This window comes from Petromyzon marinus, chromosome 15 (assembly GCF_048934315.1).
Source record: "Petromyzon marinus isolate PM22_M1 ecotype Great Lakes invasive population chromosome 15, UKy_Petmar_22M1.pri1.0, whole genome shotgun sequence".
Taxonomy (NCBI): domain Eukaryota; kingdom Metazoa; phylum Chordata; class Hyperoartia; order Petromyzontiformes; family Petromyzontidae; genus Petromyzon; species Petromyzon marinus.
The window spans coordinates 10,856,387-10,874,268 of NC_133681.1; the positions used below are offsets into that span (position 1 = coordinate 10,856,387).

General features: G+C 40.7%; 1 protein-coding gene across 4 annotated transcripts in view; it reads left to right on the top strand.

Annotated features, from left to right (window-relative positions):
* The window catches only part of LOC116942653 (uncharacterized), a 179,357-nt gene extending 161,686 nt beyond the window's left edge, over nt 1-17,671 (top strand). For all 4 annotated transcript variants that reach the window (XM_032954834.2, XM_032954835.2, XM_076067281.1 and 1 more), the window contains 10 exons: nt 1,848-1,901; nt 3,276-3,329; nt 4,668-4,739; nt 5,005-5,040; nt 6,058-6,102; nt 6,934-7,113; nt 7,951-8,017; nt 10,530-10,715; nt 12,427-12,504; nt 13,231-17,671. In XM_032954834.2, coding sequence (XP_032810725.2) covers nt 1,848-1,901; nt 3,276-3,329; nt 4,668-4,739; nt 5,005-5,040; nt 6,058-6,102; nt 6,934-7,113; nt 7,951-8,017; nt 10,530-10,715; nt 12,427-12,504; nt 13,231-13,427 — 969 coding nt within the window. In that variant the 3' untranslated portion in view covers nt 13,428-17,671. The remainder of the gene's footprint in view (nt 1-1,847; nt 1,902-3,275; nt 3,330-4,667; nt 4,740-5,004; nt 5,041-6,057; nt 6,103-6,933; nt 7,114-7,950; nt 8,018-10,529; nt 10,716-12,426; nt 12,505-13,230) is intronic.
* The last annotated feature ends 211 nt before the right edge of the window (nt 17,672-17,882 follow it).

Here is a 17,882-nt window from a genome sequence, read left to right on the forward strand (position 1 = left end):
ATACATACCATGATATGTTTTCCAGTTGTGTTCCTCTAACAAATATCTGTTTTTTTTTTGCAAAAAAGTACACGGTTTTAGCTTTTCTCCTATTCATCATGACCCCAACTTTTAACAATTTCCTGTAATTCTATTTCCACTCGTCGTTGGTATAACTATTTCATGGGCAAATCCGAGATGGTGAATATTTTCTCCATCTAAATCTATATCAATATTTATTCAATACATTATCAGAAAATAGCTTATAATATCACTCTGGATAACTTGTGCAAAGTGCGTATCTCCTTGCCTGACCCCTCTTCTGATGTATATTGGTACTTTATTTAGGCAATGTCAGTACAGCTCTCATGAAATCATGAGACTTCTACACAACCGACCAATGTGCTTGTCAGGAGAAGCAAACCATCGATCATGTCCTGCGATGCCCTGCAGCATCACAGTGCACTCTTCAAGATTTAGCAATGCCAACACCAGAAGCGGTGACTTGTGCAGAATATTGGGCAAAGGCCATAGAGGTTGGGCAGGAGACGCGACGAAGAAGAAGAAGATGATGTGCAGCTGTTCCATGCTTATAGATGGTTTTCATAATCTCTAAATATGTGTTTTTTATTTAGTCATTGATTTGTGAGAACTTGGATGATTATATCAATGTCCACTGAGTCAAATGCGTTGTCATAACTGACAAATACGAGATCAGATTTCTCATGTGGTTGCTTGACCACTAAATGGTGAATTAGTCTGTTCCCAATGATCTTCATGAACAATCCATATCCTTGTGATACGAGGTTTACGAAGTGGACCCAATATATGAAGAAATAAACCAACTTCTGAGTTAATAAAGAATTAAAGCTTTCGTGACTGCATAAATTACTCATTGGTTTTTTCGGTAAAGTCACGTATATAGATATACCATAAAATTATATTAAAATAAATCAATCACGACGTTTTGACCGCAACACAAGCGATCTTCATCAGGTGTAAAAAACAAACAGCGAGGGAGCACATAGGGTGACATCAACGCAACACATAGAGAGCGTTAGACTGCACGGAGGTAAATACAACAAGAAGATGAGAGACGAGAATTCAACAAACCCAAGAAAAAACCACGTGATGCAAAACCAGTCGGCCAACGACACAGTTAGACACTTGCCTGGCGGACCACGAATTTCAGAAGAGTGCTAAATTTCGTGTTCATCCTCTGGGTTGAACATACCAGCATAGGCAGAGTGAACAAATATGGGGACATTACCTTTACAATTCTGTCCTAAACTTATTGCTCCCCCTGCTTTCTTGGGCCCCTCCCCCCACCTCTACTGCTTATTTTAAGCCTCTGTCTGTTCATCCCTCCGGCCCTTTTCCTTGCTTCTCTGTCCGTCTTTCCTCTTCTTGCCTCTTGGTGTCCATGTATATGTATTTTTGCTATCTTGTACCTCGTGATTGATTTATTTTAATACAATTTTATGGTTATTTCTACATACGTGACTTTACCGAAAAAAACCAATGAGCAACTTCTGAGTTGCGTAAAAAAAAAACATTATGCCAATAGCACAATCAGAATAACAGGGGAAATACAATTAATAAACGTACAGTTTAAGTGCTCAGTCTGGAATGCAATCAGATGAGGATTCCAGACACAATGTTCATTTTATATTTACAGCAGGAGCTTTGAAATCTTACCCTGCCACAGACGGATATTCCTTTGACAACAAAATGGCACCAATTATTATTTTTTTCCCATCGAACTACAAAATGGCAGGAGTGGAGACACCAGGTGTATAATTTGTCTCATATATCATTTTACGTCTAAGCCAATGATATTGATTTATATTTTGTTCTTTTCACCGCAGGGACGACCAGGGCCCCCTGGGCCACAGGGACCTTCAGGCACAAGAGGGGAGACGGTAATGGATTTAATAACGTTCAAACTGTACAATTGCAAGAGGACGCCAAAGTGACACAGGTGGCCATTGCCCATGCTATAGCGCTGAGGCAGTATCCATCAAATACCTGGATTTTAATCCATGTTTCAGCTACCAGTGCGAACTAAAAAAAAAACAGGTTCTGAAATCTGGGGATAGTTGATATTCTCAGCCTGGTCACCAATTACTGTGAGAGAGAAAAATAACCATGACATTAAATAAATTTGACATATTTCAGCCCCGAGCGATACAAATCTATAAATATATTGGATGATTGACTGGAAAAAGACCACGCTTCAGTGAGCATAAAGGAGTACCAGTCTAGTGTTAGAAAAGCCTCTTGAAGTGACTCCAGACATAGTTCTGTGGTGTAATTTTCTGGGGGCCATTATCTGACATGATGTGAGGGATAGGCTCTGCTGAATGTGAGAGTTGCAGAAGGCTGTTTATTCCCTTCCGTAACGTGTTTCTGGGACATAATTAGACTATTGATTTTGCATTATTGATTTTGTTTTATTGAGTATATTATTGTTATTTTCTGATTGAATTGTATAAACTGGAAGACTGAAATGTGCACGATATATATATTGTGGGTGTAAGAATATGCAATGCATACGTGCAGTGCATAGCATAATGGGAAATTATAATACATGAGACAGGGGGCTAGCAAACGCTGTAGTTGGTGGGATTGAAATCCCAGTTGTCACGTTCATTCTATTAACTTGGCATGGGAGGTTAACATGAGTTTCATCAACTGCCTCCTTGACTCGTGTCCAGTCATTTCAAATAGCACAAAGGAGATTCAATATCACCAGCAAACACAACCATGCATTAATTTGCATAGTCTGGGCAAAATATATATATAATTATTTCACAATAATAGCTTACTAACAAGAATGAAAATAAATATTCTACTTGTTTTAAGAATGTTTCTATATTGTACTTTTAATTTAATATATTTCATGAAATTCAATTCATTCAAATATGTTTGAAACTCATTTGTATTCCATGGCCTCAGGCCATATATTTCACATATGAATTACCATCTGAGTTAATTAAACTGACGGAGCTGAAGGGTTTAAATAACAATAAATATATACTCAAAATCAACGTAATTGAAAAGGTTATAACATAATTCTATTTTATTGACAATATAAAAACATGTCTAATTTTTCAATAGAATGATACGTCAAGACCTCCCCATTCTGTGGTGTTTATGGTGTACCACAGAAATCCCATCATCTTAGGTGGTACCAATTTCTGGTCTTGCCCATTGCCTGGTTGTAATGTGAGAATTGATGGTGCTAAACGTTTTGGAAAATGTTTGATTAATTGTGTTTGCTTTCTTATACACAGGGCCCTGTTGGTCCATCTGGAAGTAATGGGCCACCTGGCCCATCTGGGGAATCTGTAAGTGGAGGACACTTAATTTCACATGGCCTTTGCAAATTGTGCTTCCGGCATCAGTTTCTGCACAGCCAAGAGCATTTCCGAAACATGAAGTCTCCTTTATCTATGGGATTCTTTTTGCCAATGTCAAGTTGAATGGCTTTACCCTTTAAGTTGTGAATACACATGTTAAGGTGACTATGACGTATTCTAGCAGGGTATAGTACTATTCACAAATCCACAGTGCATATTTGGGTGTCTGTTCAATTAACCTATCTTTGAACATTTTGTAACCTGCTGTGCCACTCAGTTGAACATTCCATATATGGTCATCTTGTTGTATAGGCATGAAAATCCTACAAATATTATTTTATGTAATACCCGCTTAGCACGAACAATCGTAGTGTTTGTGAGCACATATTAAGGTGAGCATAGCAGAGGGCAGAAAGACAAGCAAGGCCAACAGCAGTAATGGTGCCTGTTCCAAGCCTCATTTGTATCCTCCAAATATAGGTTGGTTAATTTTATGCGGAGGCTTTCACAACAAATATTATTATTTGTAATTGTGTTGTTTTGCGTTAGATTGTCGTGTAGGTATAATGTCAATGTTTCAACTTCAACCCTCCACCACTCGAAAGCAAGCTTAATGTTGCCAATTTGGTACTACGTTTTACTGGCGATTACAACCAAGATTCTCGAGTGTTAACAAGAGCTATGCTCTCCTGGGATAGCTTGTATTTTTTCAGGTGTTGGAGGGTTATAGTTAAGATTTTACATTATACCTACATGATCTAACCAGAAAGAAACCAATTATGAATCAGTCACATTTGTGTCCTGATATTCATGCAAAAAAGTAATATATGGAGTTGTTAAGGTTGCGTTAACATCGCGGTGGCCCAGGCCATTTTAAATAAAGCTCGTTTCTAACGATGTTGTGCAAAGGTTTGAATCAAACATATATATATACCAGCCAGTGTTTCCGGCACTGTCTCTTCTTCATAGCAGAGAGATATTTGCCATCAGTGTGCTATGAAGAATTCTAATTTGTCAAAATGTCGCCTGTTATATAAAATGTCCTTTTTAGCGATTTGTTGAGTTTGTGTTATTTGTACTTGTGCACCACTGTCAATGCAGTATCACAAAACATGTTTTGTTAGTTTTATGGAATTGCACTAATCACTATGCCACCAATCCCAATAAAGTAAAATCTTTCAATGCCCAAAATGATATACCAGAATTCAGAATATAATTAATGTATTGTATTTTTTTTATTTTCTCATACATCGTCCAACCTATACACAAAATAACAGCATTGCAGATTTCTTGTCTAGATTTCTGCATTTTGCTTTGCCAATGCAGGGTGGAAAAGGTGAAAAGGGATCTTCAGGTGACATTGGATTCCCTGGTCCCAGAGGAAGACCTGGAGAACCAGTGAGTAACTGAGACACTCACCACCACTCACAGAGGACACTCACCACAGTAACTTTCTGACCTGCCTTTAATGGACATCTGTTGAAAAAGAACTTAATTGATCATAGGATTTCTCCAGGATATATAAAGATTCTGATTCTGTATGAACGTAGACACAGTGGACCTTACTCTAAAGAACACATTCACGTAATAGATGCACACATTTCCAAAATAGTTAATCTTCACAAAAGGTATTTGCTAATAATACTATGGTGTTCTCTTACAGGGCCCTGCCGGCTTTGATGGTCAAGCAGGAAAAGATGTAAGATCAATTGTGCTTTGCTGTCAATTCAATGAACATATTTTCGTTGTTGATTTTGAAATGTCATATTAAAGGGCTTTTTTATTATTATTTTCATTCAGAAATTTAACCAAGGTAACATTTAGCAAATTGATCCACATGCCAAAGATTTAATACTGAAAATAAATACCCTATATTATGACAATTTCCCTCACATGTATTTTAAAGTTGTGATGACAGTCATAGCCTGATCTATGTTTAAGCTGCTGAATGATATGGGCAGTACATTTTACTCAGAGTCACTCTATGGTGGAGTCGACATTTCAGTTCCTGCCATTTTCAAAACATTAATTTTGTGCAGTTGACGTCTACTACTGCTAGGTCTTTAAAGATATATTAAATGCATCACCTGAAAAAAATAGGTCAATTATAGCCCAAATCCCAAATGTGGATACAACCCACAAAAACAAGTCACAGTACATGTATTGTAGCTGTCTCGATATAACGTGGTATTTACATTTACCCAAATCTTTCTCACAAGAGGTAATGTATTTGATTAGACTGTCAAATATTATTTTTGAAGCACCTGTCATTGTAATATTACAACCGCATTGGCATCTACAATTTGTAGGCCATGTGTGCCAGTGTGCCGGTACAAAATGGGAGAAAAAAAAATTACTCGCAAATTACCCAATTGGGTGACGCTTCATAGCAGCATCGCCCCCCTCCTGTGAGACAGCTGCAGACTATCATCGTCTCTGCAACGCCCACCCCCCCCCCCCCCGTAATAGCCGTGCACCAGAAGAATGGCACAGATAGCAAGTGTGTTCGTGATTTCTATTGTGATAATAAACTCGACAAATGATGTGTGTTTGATGATTAAAAATGCGTTGTATGCTAATCGCGACATTATCTTCGCAACCTCTCACGTGATATTGATGTCATGATTTTTATTTTTTACTGATTCGCATTGGAAAGTGCGCGCACTTTTTTGTTGCATTTGTTTGTATGTTATATTCTCGTTGTTTTTATTTTTAGGGTTTACCAGGAAAGTCTGGTGAAAAGGGGTCTAAAGGAGACCAGGTCAGTATCACCTGATTGACACAATGCACGTGGTGGTGTTGTTGTGCGCTATATATGTTACGAAACACAGCATCTCACGCTTACCTGTAAGAGGCACTCGCATTCTATTCATTTCGCATCCAACTGCAAACATTTGCTCGGGGGTGGATGGGGGGTTCACAATCAAACGTTAATTTTCTGTAATTTTCATTCCTCGGGATGTTCAGCCATAACCTTAATGCATACTCTGCATTGGCAATGACTCAGAATACCCATAGAAAACACACACAATATGAGGAGATACTGTGTCCAACATTGACACAGGTCAGGTGAAAGAACCAATGGCTGTAGTGGCTCTCACATGCTGCCTTACCGCCTTACGAGTTAGCCTTTACACACAACGTGTACACGAAAACTGCCTACATAGTGCCCAGATTACGGTGTGTGATGCTGCCACCATGGTGTCACGGTTAATACCATCGGACTTGCAATCTAGAGGTCGCCGGTTCGATCTCCCGGCGCTTCACTGGGACACGTTTCTTAAACTACGTTCACCCAACAGCATATATGGATACACCGCAGTTACTAATTTGGAAGATCACTTGTAGTGGGGTAAAGCGAGGGTAGTTACACTTCTTCGAAGATGCCTGGCCAGCATAGTAGAGTAGGCCAAAATATCATCCATAGGGCCTTTTTATAGCTATGTCTAGTGGAGTCCCCCATACCAGCAGTGGCGAGAGCAAGAAATGACAGGGTAACACCTTTCCATTTGACCATTTTGCAAACGTGTGGTTATGCTCATGTGGTTACGTGCGTGAATGAGCTTACGTTGCGTGCATTTTCATTGTGCAGGGTGAACAAGGCGTAGCAGGAGTAAAGGGCACATCTGGAGAAAGGGGATTGCCCGGACTGCCTGGGAATTCTGGTTGGAAGGGCTTTGAGGGCATGAGCGGACCCAGGGGACTTCCAGGAGAAAGAGGATTCCCAGGACCAGCAGGGGCCGCAGGGACACCAGGCAGTCCTGGACCACAGGTGCTGCCTTTGTCGTTTCCCTCGCAGTGGTATAACACTCTGTGACTTCGTTTTGCAATATGTGTGCCAATTTTAATGTGTATTATTTTACATTTCATCATCGTCATCATCAGCCTTTGTCAATGTCTCCCATATGTGGAGTGAGTGAAAAAGTGCTGCCCTCATACTGCGTGGACCAGAGGTCACTTAAAGGGATCTCATAAAGTAGCTCTGTGATATCGACTTGCATTCGCCATTCTCTAGCAAGAAGAGTTGCATTGCTGAACTCGACATCCAAATGGAAACGTGATCTCATGATGTGATACATAACAAGATCAGCATAAAATTAGGGATAAAAAAATATGAGTAAACCTTGGGCATTTGTCATAATTGTAAATAAGATATACATGTGATCTTTATGATCTTTGTAGCCCTCTGTTTTTTCACATGTTATTTAAACTTTTCAACCTTCTCCAATACATGTTAGACCACTTGACATTGCAAATCATCCGTATCATTCATCATGAGCATCCATATCCTCTCTCTATTACACCTCCGATTAGCGCAGTTGGCTATGTATGGTGCGAAAGGAGTTCAACAGACATACCCAAAATAATACGTTACGAAAAAGCATACGAAAAAACGTCCTAAACGTGTGATGTACAATGTTTTATACGTCGAATTAAAAATGTGGTTATATTCAGGTATAAAATTGGGTGACGTAAATTATGCATTACCTGTAAATGGATACGAATTATTCACGGATTCTGTATCATTCAAACGTGATTGACATGTTCATCATTGGGTTCCCCTGCCCCCCCCCCTCCTCCCCCGCTTCTCAACTATGATCTTTGCCAGGGTGAAGCTCCATCGTTTGATGAAATAAAGCGATTCATTGTGGATGAAATTGCAAGGCAGCTTGACGGTAGGTTTTTCTGCCGTGCAGTTATAGACACTTTAACACGTAGGCTTTCGCGACCAATATTCATAATAAAGGTTTTTGGGTTAGATCGCGTTATTTATAAATGTGTCGTAACCCTCCACCACCCAACATGGCCAATCAGCAAAAAAAAGTGTCACGTTGACAAAAGCGGCTTGGAAGCGTATTATTAAATAATACATCTTACAATTCCTTATAGGGGAAACACATTAATTAACGGATTACTAATATAGCATATAATCACAATAACCACCATTACAACTAATTACTAATCTACAACTCATTACTAATCATAACCATTGACTGATTACCAATCGATTATATAATTACAATACCCCCCCTCCGCCTCAAATCACTGCACCTGAAATGAGTTAAATAATGACGTCACCCTGCTGCTCTATTTAAGACCGGGAGCAAGCGAGGGCTTTACCATTCTGGCGAATTGCCCGATGATGCTGGATGTAATTACCAGCGAAACGTCGTATTCAAACTGTAAATGTTGTGGATTCACTCTTCAACACACCGGTGGGCTAAAGTAGTGAACTAATTGTCTTTTGTCAACGTGACACTTTTTTTTGCTGATTGGCCATGTCGGGTGGTGGAGGGTTACGACACATTTATAAATAACGCGATCTAACCCAAAAACCTTTATTATGAAAAAGTTATAGACACTTCAACCCTCGTGAGACCTGATGTTGCTGTTATTATATATTTTTTTATTTTCATTCACATTAACTATCTGTCCAGTAGTTTCTCCTAAAAAATCTAAATGGCACCCATTAAAAGTCTGGCTTCATATTAACAAAAAAAACTATTCAATACTCGTACACTCTAAATATGCACGACAGATGAAACGCTGAGGGGAACTGATTGAACTTGAACAAATGATTTGCTGCGATTATTTTTCCAGTTTTTCGAATTGCGTCTATTTAAATAGTGATGTTGTTTCACTTGTGGCATTTGATTAATAAATATGGAAAAGGCAATCATTGTAATGCTGAAACACATCATCATAAAAAAAAAACTAGCATGTTTATTATATAACACGTAAGGTTTTATATGGTTATTCTCACCAAAATGGATCGATTTTTAACAATTGTTTAGATACCTCTTAAGTTTTAAGTGCCTGCCAACTCAACACACAGCGGGTAGTTAACATAACCGTGAACACTTCATGACAAACATCCTAGACTGAGAAGGAGTGCACATTTTTTACACAGATTCTTAGACTATGCAAAAAACAGTTGATCTTTGCAGAACCGCAATTACGAACACAATAAAAGCATCTGATATTTCACAAGTAATGCGTTAATTTTGCTGTGAACCTATTTAAGTGTGGGAATGTTCAGGTCACACCATGCTTAACTTTATTGCAAATGTGGCCAATTGGGGGTCTTATTAAAATATTGCAAAAATTGTTCATGACACAGCTGCAAATAACCTCAAATAAGACAAAATTACTAACATTGTAGCATTACACCCCTGCAGTTATGGAACATTCGACTTTATTAAGTGCTCAAAAGCGTACACGGCATGCGTGGTTTGTCTTTCTCATCCGCCATGCCCTTTCTGCTCCTCCTAAAGGAGTGAAATGTTGATTCTTGAGGTGAATGGGTGGCTCGTGGGTCAGAGTACCGCAGCCAGGACTGCTGACAACATGGGTTTGATGGGTTTGAGTTGTTGCTGTGGCAGAAGTCGTTCTCTAATAGCATCGTTCCCACAGGCTGTTCTGTACGAATGTGCTGCCTGTGCTACTCCTGTGAGTGCCCCAAATGGACAGACTCGTCATCTTATGGAATTATGCTGATGGAAGAACTGAAATAACCCTTGGCGAGAAAAAAAAAAACACCTGTTAACTCTTAGAGGAAAAGCTTTATCAACATTTGAGCGCTTTTAAAAGCCATACATTACAACCATATATCTAAAAAATCATGAGCCTCCGTCAATATCTTACCAGCCCATTAATGTTTCACCGGACCAATAGGTTATACATCATTTCAGCATCAGAATATCCCAGATATTCTATGCTGAACCAAACCGAGGCATAATTTAGGATCCAGTTCCCTTCATTGTTATCACCCACTTGTAGTGGACGCCAATCCTCTGAGTTGATATTACATCGGAGCACCTCCCAAAACCAAACTTCCCTCCTTGCCCCACCCCCCGTGATTCGCTTTGGATCCTACCTAAGTCACGAGTGCCTAAGAGACAGGAGCTCCACTTACGATCGGGTTGGTGAATTTATGATATCTACAATATACCCTTGCCTTCAACTTCAACATTGATACCACCTTGTGATGTCACCATTGTGCTGTGTATGCAAATCAATACTATAATTAAATAACACGACAACACGCGCAACACTTTGTTTCCGCCCACGTTGTGCTTGTGAAAATGTTCAACGATCGCCAAACAGACCACACCACACGGTCTCCTGAGTGGTGGTGACCACTTGTCATCCAAGGGACTCTAAGTCTCCGTGTGCCCCTACCCTCAGGCCGGCTAAACCAGCTGCTGGCTCGCATCCCCGCACCGCCCATCGTGGCTCCATCTCCAGGGAGACCCGGACCCCCGGGTTCCCCTGGCAAGGATGGCAACGCTGGCCGGCCAGGACCTCCCGGCATGCCCGGCCCTCAGGGCCCCTTTGGCAGAGAGGGGCGGCCAGGCCCTCCTGGACACAAAGGTACCGACGTGACTTTACCAAAAGAACCAGAGACTGTGGATTCCTGCAGTCACGAAAGCTTCAAATCTAGATTGTGTGCGTGTGTTTAACTTATTTCGCACCGTCCGTAGCCAACCACGCTAATCGGAGGTGCGGCGGAAGGACAAGAAACTAAACACAAAAAGCAGTTCTCAAGAAGTGCGTTTTCAATCTCGATTTAAAAGTGCATAGCTCCAGTGGCTTCCTCATATCGGAAGGAAGAGCGTCCCAGATGGCCGCAGAAGTGCATCTGAAAGCACGTGATGCAGTGACCGTCTTTGTTTGATGGCTAGCCAAGATGACCAGAGTTTGCATGATGGTTTATACTCCTTAACGAGATCAGCAAGGTATGGTGGTTCATTTGTGGCAGGTACTTTGTGTGGAATGAGTATGACCTTATTATCATGAGTGTCCCCACCTGTGTTGCACATCATCAAGTGATCCCTTTATTGAGGCTCTGCACAGTTTATAACCCGACACGGGAATGAACTGGCATCAGCCTGCACAGATGGCTATTGGGATGCGCCTCACTACGTTCGAGTATCACACGGCAGCTGTGCTTATCTCCTTCACAAATGGATGATGAGAGAGCCACCCTTTTGTGAATGTGGTGAAGTGCACACTGCTATTTACGTAAACCGACCACTGCCTTTTATACACAAACACAGGAGGTACGAAGCCCTATATATTAAGCAAGTTCTGAAGCTTTCAAATGGATTTATAAAACTCAACACGTAGCAATCATGCTTTGTGTCAGTTGCTTTTCAATTTCCATTTGAATTAAGAAAGATAGGCTAAGTGTCCAATTAAATATCAAATCGAATTAGTTGTTATGCACGTCAAAATTTTTTGTCAAAGCACATAAGGACATTGTAATTTGGAAGCTGCACTGATGATGATGATGATGATAATTAACATGAGGATTAAGGTTATGGCACAGGGAGTATGATCTCGGAGTGAATTGCCTGGGTTTCTGTATCTTGAGCGTATGTACAGTATCTACACACAGTGTTTGTGTCAGCCTCAATGTTGGCGAGTGGTAGTGAAGGTTCCCGGTTGGAGACCAACGATGTGACGCTCTTCAAAAACGATTAGACCGCACGCGTGTGTGTGTGTGTGTTGGGGAGCGGTAGTTTAGTGGTTAGCGCGCTGCGCTACGAAACTGGCGTCCCGGGTTCGATTCCCGCTCACGACCAACACCAGTGACGATTATCTAAACCGGTCCTGGGCCTCCTCTAGGTCGACTCAGCCTCAAATGAGTACCCGGTGCGATGAGGTAAGCAACGCCACTGGGGAGTCAAAGGCGGCCGGACATGGTGTTGGTCACCCACCCCCTCGTCTGCCATGCCGGCCTTTGTAGGTGCTCACTAACAGCACTTGCCCCTACAGTCTCTTAAGGCTATACGGGGGATCTCTGTCTTTTTTTGTGTGTGCGTGTCCAAGTTTGGCGAATTTGGAAAAGCCACTTCAAACATGCGCCCTGCTGTAAAGCTATTGCAGATTGTCAGTTGTCTGTGAAACACAATGCCTCTTTCGTATGCATTGCGTTATGAGAATGGCATTAATCCCAAATGTAATCGCGATTTGTATGTATTTTTAATTTCTTTCACGCCATACATAGCCAACCGCGCTTATCGGAGGTGCGAAGTACAAAATGCCATGCACAATGAAACAAAAATCGTACCTCCAACAGGTGAACCAGGTACGAATGGAGAAAGGGGGTCACCTGGACAGAGCATCATTGGAGAACCGGGCCCTGCTGGGCCACCTGGTAAGGCAGAAGTTGAATTAATTAGTCATATGAGATGTTACTGTTGAAACAGAAGCATATCAAGGGTGTGATTCAATCAGTAATACATGAATAATGTTACATGCAACATTACTGCATCTGTGTGTGTTTGCCAATTCATCTTACAATGGTAATATGCTGTTCACGCTTTCAATCGGTACACTTTTGGCATACTTCGATTTTGGATTCCCACGTGGGGCTAGTGGTGGTAGTACATGTCTGTGCCGCCATCAAAGTGGTGGTGCAGCGGTTTGCGCACTGCGCTATAAACCCGGTGACAGTAGCTCAATTCCCACTCATGGCTGACACCGGTGACGATTCTCTGAACCGATTGTTGGCCTTCCCTAGGTCGACTCTGCCTCAAATGATGACCTGGACCTGGTGTGGTGAAAATATTGCGACTAGGAAAATCAACACAGTCGGGCGTGGTGCTGGCCACCCACCCCCTTGTGTGCCGTGCTGGCCTTCATATGTGATCACCAAAAGCAGTTGCCCTAACAGTCTGTCGAGGATATTTGTCTTTGTTTGGTGTTGCTGATGGTGGTGATGTTGTTGGTAATGGTGGTGATGGTGATGTGTTGCTGGTGGTTGTGATGATGGTGATGGTGCCGGTGGTCAATGAGCAACAAACACACGTTGAGAATGTATATTTTCTATGGGGCCAGCGCGTGGGTACTCACGGCTGGTGTCTCTGCCTTATAATTTCAGGTCCAGCAGGGCCTCCAGGCTACGGAAAAAGTGGAGAGCCTGGCTCCATGGGGCCTCAAGGCAACCCGGGGGTCCCTGGGGCGACAGGTTCTAAAGGGCCCCCTGGCCGCGACGGGCAGTGTGCCCCCCATCAGTGCTTCCACCACGGGGGCCACGTGGACATGGGCATGTCTCAGAAGAACGTGAAGGGACCTTGAGCTCGGTCGAATGGGACCACGGCATCATCAGCAGAGCAAGGAACATAGGCGAAGGCCACACTTTCAGGCCAGGGGTTGAGTTAGCAGGGCACGCTGTCGACAGATTTCATTACAGCTTCATAGTACCCCTTCAGTTATCAGTTTGCAGTGTGGCGATCATTTTAAGTTCAGTTTCTGCTTAGATAATTTTGTCTCAATATATAGAAATGATACACTTACTATGCATACTATTAAAGCTGCCTTTTTACTTGGATAAAATATGTAATAAGTTCATGTAATTCTCTCAGTGGCTTTACATCAGAGCAGAGAAAGATAGGGTTTATAGAGGATTGCGACTTGCGCTGGAGAGAGCATTTCTTTATAGTTGGTGTAGGAAAAACTTAATCATCATTTGGAGGCAAAATTAAATGTCTTTCTAAAACTAATGTGCATTACATTATTTCGCCTTAGAGTAAATACTATGATGTGAGTATGACAAAGAATAAGGCAGACATGATGTTCAACATGCAAATACATGTTCAATCACTGCTCATCTAACATTTATTTGGAAAATGCTACTAAAATAACGCACTATAGTCTTTGACTGGAGACCTTTTTCAAAGTGAACTCATGGTGTGCTAGCCCAGTCTTGAAGTAAAAAGATCCATGTTCCTGGGTGCCTGGGTCGTTTACACCAGACCACACATTGATTTTAGTTGTCTCTTTGTTTCCCCTGTACAGTAGTTAAGACATCATATCAACTATCTCATGCTTAACCACTTGCACCAGAGCCTGTACAAATATGTAGGTCCGAAGGGAGTTTCTGTGCGGAGTTTATTCGGGGATGTCACCGTGTGTAGGCAAGATTTAAGATATCACTTTTCAACTTGGTATGTGTCGCTCTGCAGCCATTCGCTAAAAGTGGCCGTTGACTTTCTGATAGAGATGAAGCAAGTGAAGTGGGCAGTTCATACAAATGGTAATATTGTTGGATTATATTATAACAAGAACATTCTTTAAAAAAAAAACTTAATTGACATTTATTTAAAATCTGTACATTTTCATCTTAAGTATAGATTAACATTTAAAAGTAATTCTTGGTAGGGTTTACGATAAAGACAAATAATGCCGTAACAGCACATGGAACTATTATCGATGGCTATCTCTGGACGCATTCTCGCCATTATTTAAGTAGGTCTGAAAATGTGTTATTGCGAGCTCTTATGACTCCATTCCATCATAGAACACATCACAATGTCACACGCTCAACAGTATCTACATCTGTGTCCTGATAAGTCAAGCTCTTGAGTTGAAGGAGAGAGTGCATTTGGTAAGTATGGACAAATTAACTTCACCAAAGGCGTCCCCTCAAGTGAGCAGTAGTCATTTTGGCTTTGTTCAACATACATACAACACATTCCTTTATATGTTTTATATTCAGTATTTTTATATATATTCTGATACTTTAACATTTCTAGTAGACCACTTTGTATGTTATAGGCCTCGTAAGGGAATGTCTGATAAACACTTTTTTTTTTTACAATTGTGTCCATGGATTAAGTTAGAATTTAACAACGGTAGTGATTCAAAAAGCATTTGACTTCATACTTATGTTGTGGCAATACTATTAAGCATTATGTTTAAAAAAACAAGAGCAGGGAATAATGTAAATATAACAAATATCTACGAAATACGTTTTAACATGCTTGTTAAGCTCTTGATTTTAACCCATTTGGCAGTTGCTCACATTAGTCGAAATTACATAGATATAAACAGCGCTTCCTAAAATTGTCACGCTTCTTATATTTGAATGGGGTTTGTTGTCATCGTCATCATCGTTATTCAATCTTGCACAAGAGGCAGACTGAGACACCATGGGAAGCGTTGCACCTTGAGCCCCCCATTGTGCAACGCATTTTCATTCCGTGCAGAAATACACCAAAGCAAATTGTGCAATTGCTGAACGAATGGCCGCAGTGCCTTACGTACGGTGACCACCTTTACATTGTGAAACAATATTATTTCATTCACGGTGTTAGCATTACTTGTCCGCTTTGGTGCTTTCTAATATAAACTTCGATGACAAATGAAACGTGTGCTAACAAGTGTTGTCTTGGGTTATATTCTGTTTGATCTTTGACCTACAGTTTCAGTTCTGTAGTTAAAACAACACAATACAAAACCCCCCTATGCTCATATAATCATGCGTTATAATCTGAAATGGCGAGCATTTAATTGTGCTACTTTCAAGATATTACATTTCTTGCTGTCCATCGCTTTGTCTATCATGACTTATTTGATTATTTCACGTTTTGTTTTCGTTAAGGCTTCTCTCTTTAAATATTGTTCTTCGCAGTTCACACACATATGCTTGTGAATTGCAGTCCAAACGTTTTTGAGAACACGACACTAAAGAGTCACAACAAGCTAATGTTGGGCTTATTTTGAAGCCTGTTCCCGGTTCACTACTCATGTACTCCGTGCGAGTAAGCACACATGGCAACAATTACCCATCATCAGGTAAAATAGTGTGTTTGTTTCTGTGCAAGACGTAAAAAAAATCCTGAACTCACTGCATCTTGAGCTGCCCCCTTAAGCCATGCAACGACTAGAGTAAGCACTTGGTTAAAGTGTTGGTATAATCGAATTTTTCACTGATCTATGATGAGAAAGTGACCGATTGGCAGAAAATGACACTTTTATGCAATTTTTTGGCGTAAAACTGACATTCCGTTAACACATTAACTTCATTGAATATCGATACATTTATTTCTACCCCTTTTTATATTGACGTGAAGTCGCGTAACCAAAGTGTCTCTTTCAGCCTTTAATGTCACACACTCGCGCGTTGTTCAAATCCCAACTAAGTATGGTATAAAGAAAAAGGCACACATTGTGTGAGGCTCCCTTTCTCTATCGGATTTCAAGTCTTGTCTGATCCACAATTTGCGACCGCACTTAAACCAAATCATCGCTTTTGAACAGGTCCAAGATCGAAGGGAACAAAATGTGCCACGGGAATTTTCCCTCCATCTGATCACAGAATGTTCCACTTAACGTGCCTCTTTGTGCTCGGCATGGCTTAACCAAACACAATGTCAATAGGCAGGGAAGGGAAAGGTATTACAACAATCACTGTTAATATTCTTGGTTCTTTCGGTAAAGTCGCGTTGAAGGGAAACAATAAAATAATAAAATATATATAAAACAATACAATTCTCACGATTTTTTATTGCCGTTGGTTTTCACACCTGATGATGACTGTTTGTGTTACAGTCGAAACGTCGTGATAATTTTATTGTTTTATATATTTTATTATTTTATTGTTTCCCTTCAACGTGACTTTACCGAAAGAACCAAGAATATGAATTACTGCAGCCACGAAAGCTTTAAATAAAAAATCACTGTTAAGTTCATTTGATTGCGGTGTGAAATGCCAATTCGCTTTTGCCTTCATGATACATGCCCGAACACATGTACATGTCATTCCACAGCCATGAATATTGTCACACTTATGAGTGTACCAATTGTCCTGTGGCTCACTTAACTCCACACGTGTCATTTTAAATGGACCATTCAAGACAGCTGATGCCATATGCCAGTGTACTATAAATCCTACGCGAGCGTGACAAGATCGTGGAATAAATCAAACGTATCCCAGATTAACGCCGAGAAGATGGGACTTGAGAGCGGTGTGCATTTTTTTTAGATCACTGTGAAAACTATTTTGTGCGTGTGTTGAACTTCTTCCCCGCCGTACGTAGCCAACCGCGCACGAAGGGGGAGGGGAAGGACAACAGACTAAACACAAAAAGCAGTTCTAAAGAAATGAGTTTCTAATCTCTCAACAAATCATGAACAGTTATTTGCTTATTGGATGCCCTGTAATTTATGAATTCGAGTTGGGGGTTAGGCATGAGCGGCTGAGCCGTCAGTGCACACGTCTGACGGTTTCCAGAAATCTGTCCATTGAAATGTAAAAGATATGCAGTATTTATTGTGCTTTGCATGCTTTAGCATTAACATTTCGCACCGTATTCATACGTTGTTACTGTTATCATTGTTTTACGTGTTCCATATTCCAAGTTAGTTGCCACAAGTAACACGTACTTTTGTGTAAAACATTTGAAATGGTGCTATTCAAAGTATGTTTTAATTATTTCGATCAATAATATTGTTACGTTTATGCATTTTGTATTTTTACGTGTATTTTTCATAAAACTTTGATGTGTTCAGGTGTGCTTTTTAAAATTTATCTTCAAATATTGCACGTGCCATGGGTCGTTACTTTGTATGCCTTAATAGGTCAAATGTGAGGTTCATATTTTCAGAAACGTTTTTTTTCAGATCACAGTGTGCTCATATACAACAAATTTATTTTGAGATCTGCTCGTATCAGTTAATTGGACCAGGGCCAGTGGTGGAAGTTCTTCTGTCCTAATGACAGGGACCAGTCTCTCCACAATACAACCATTG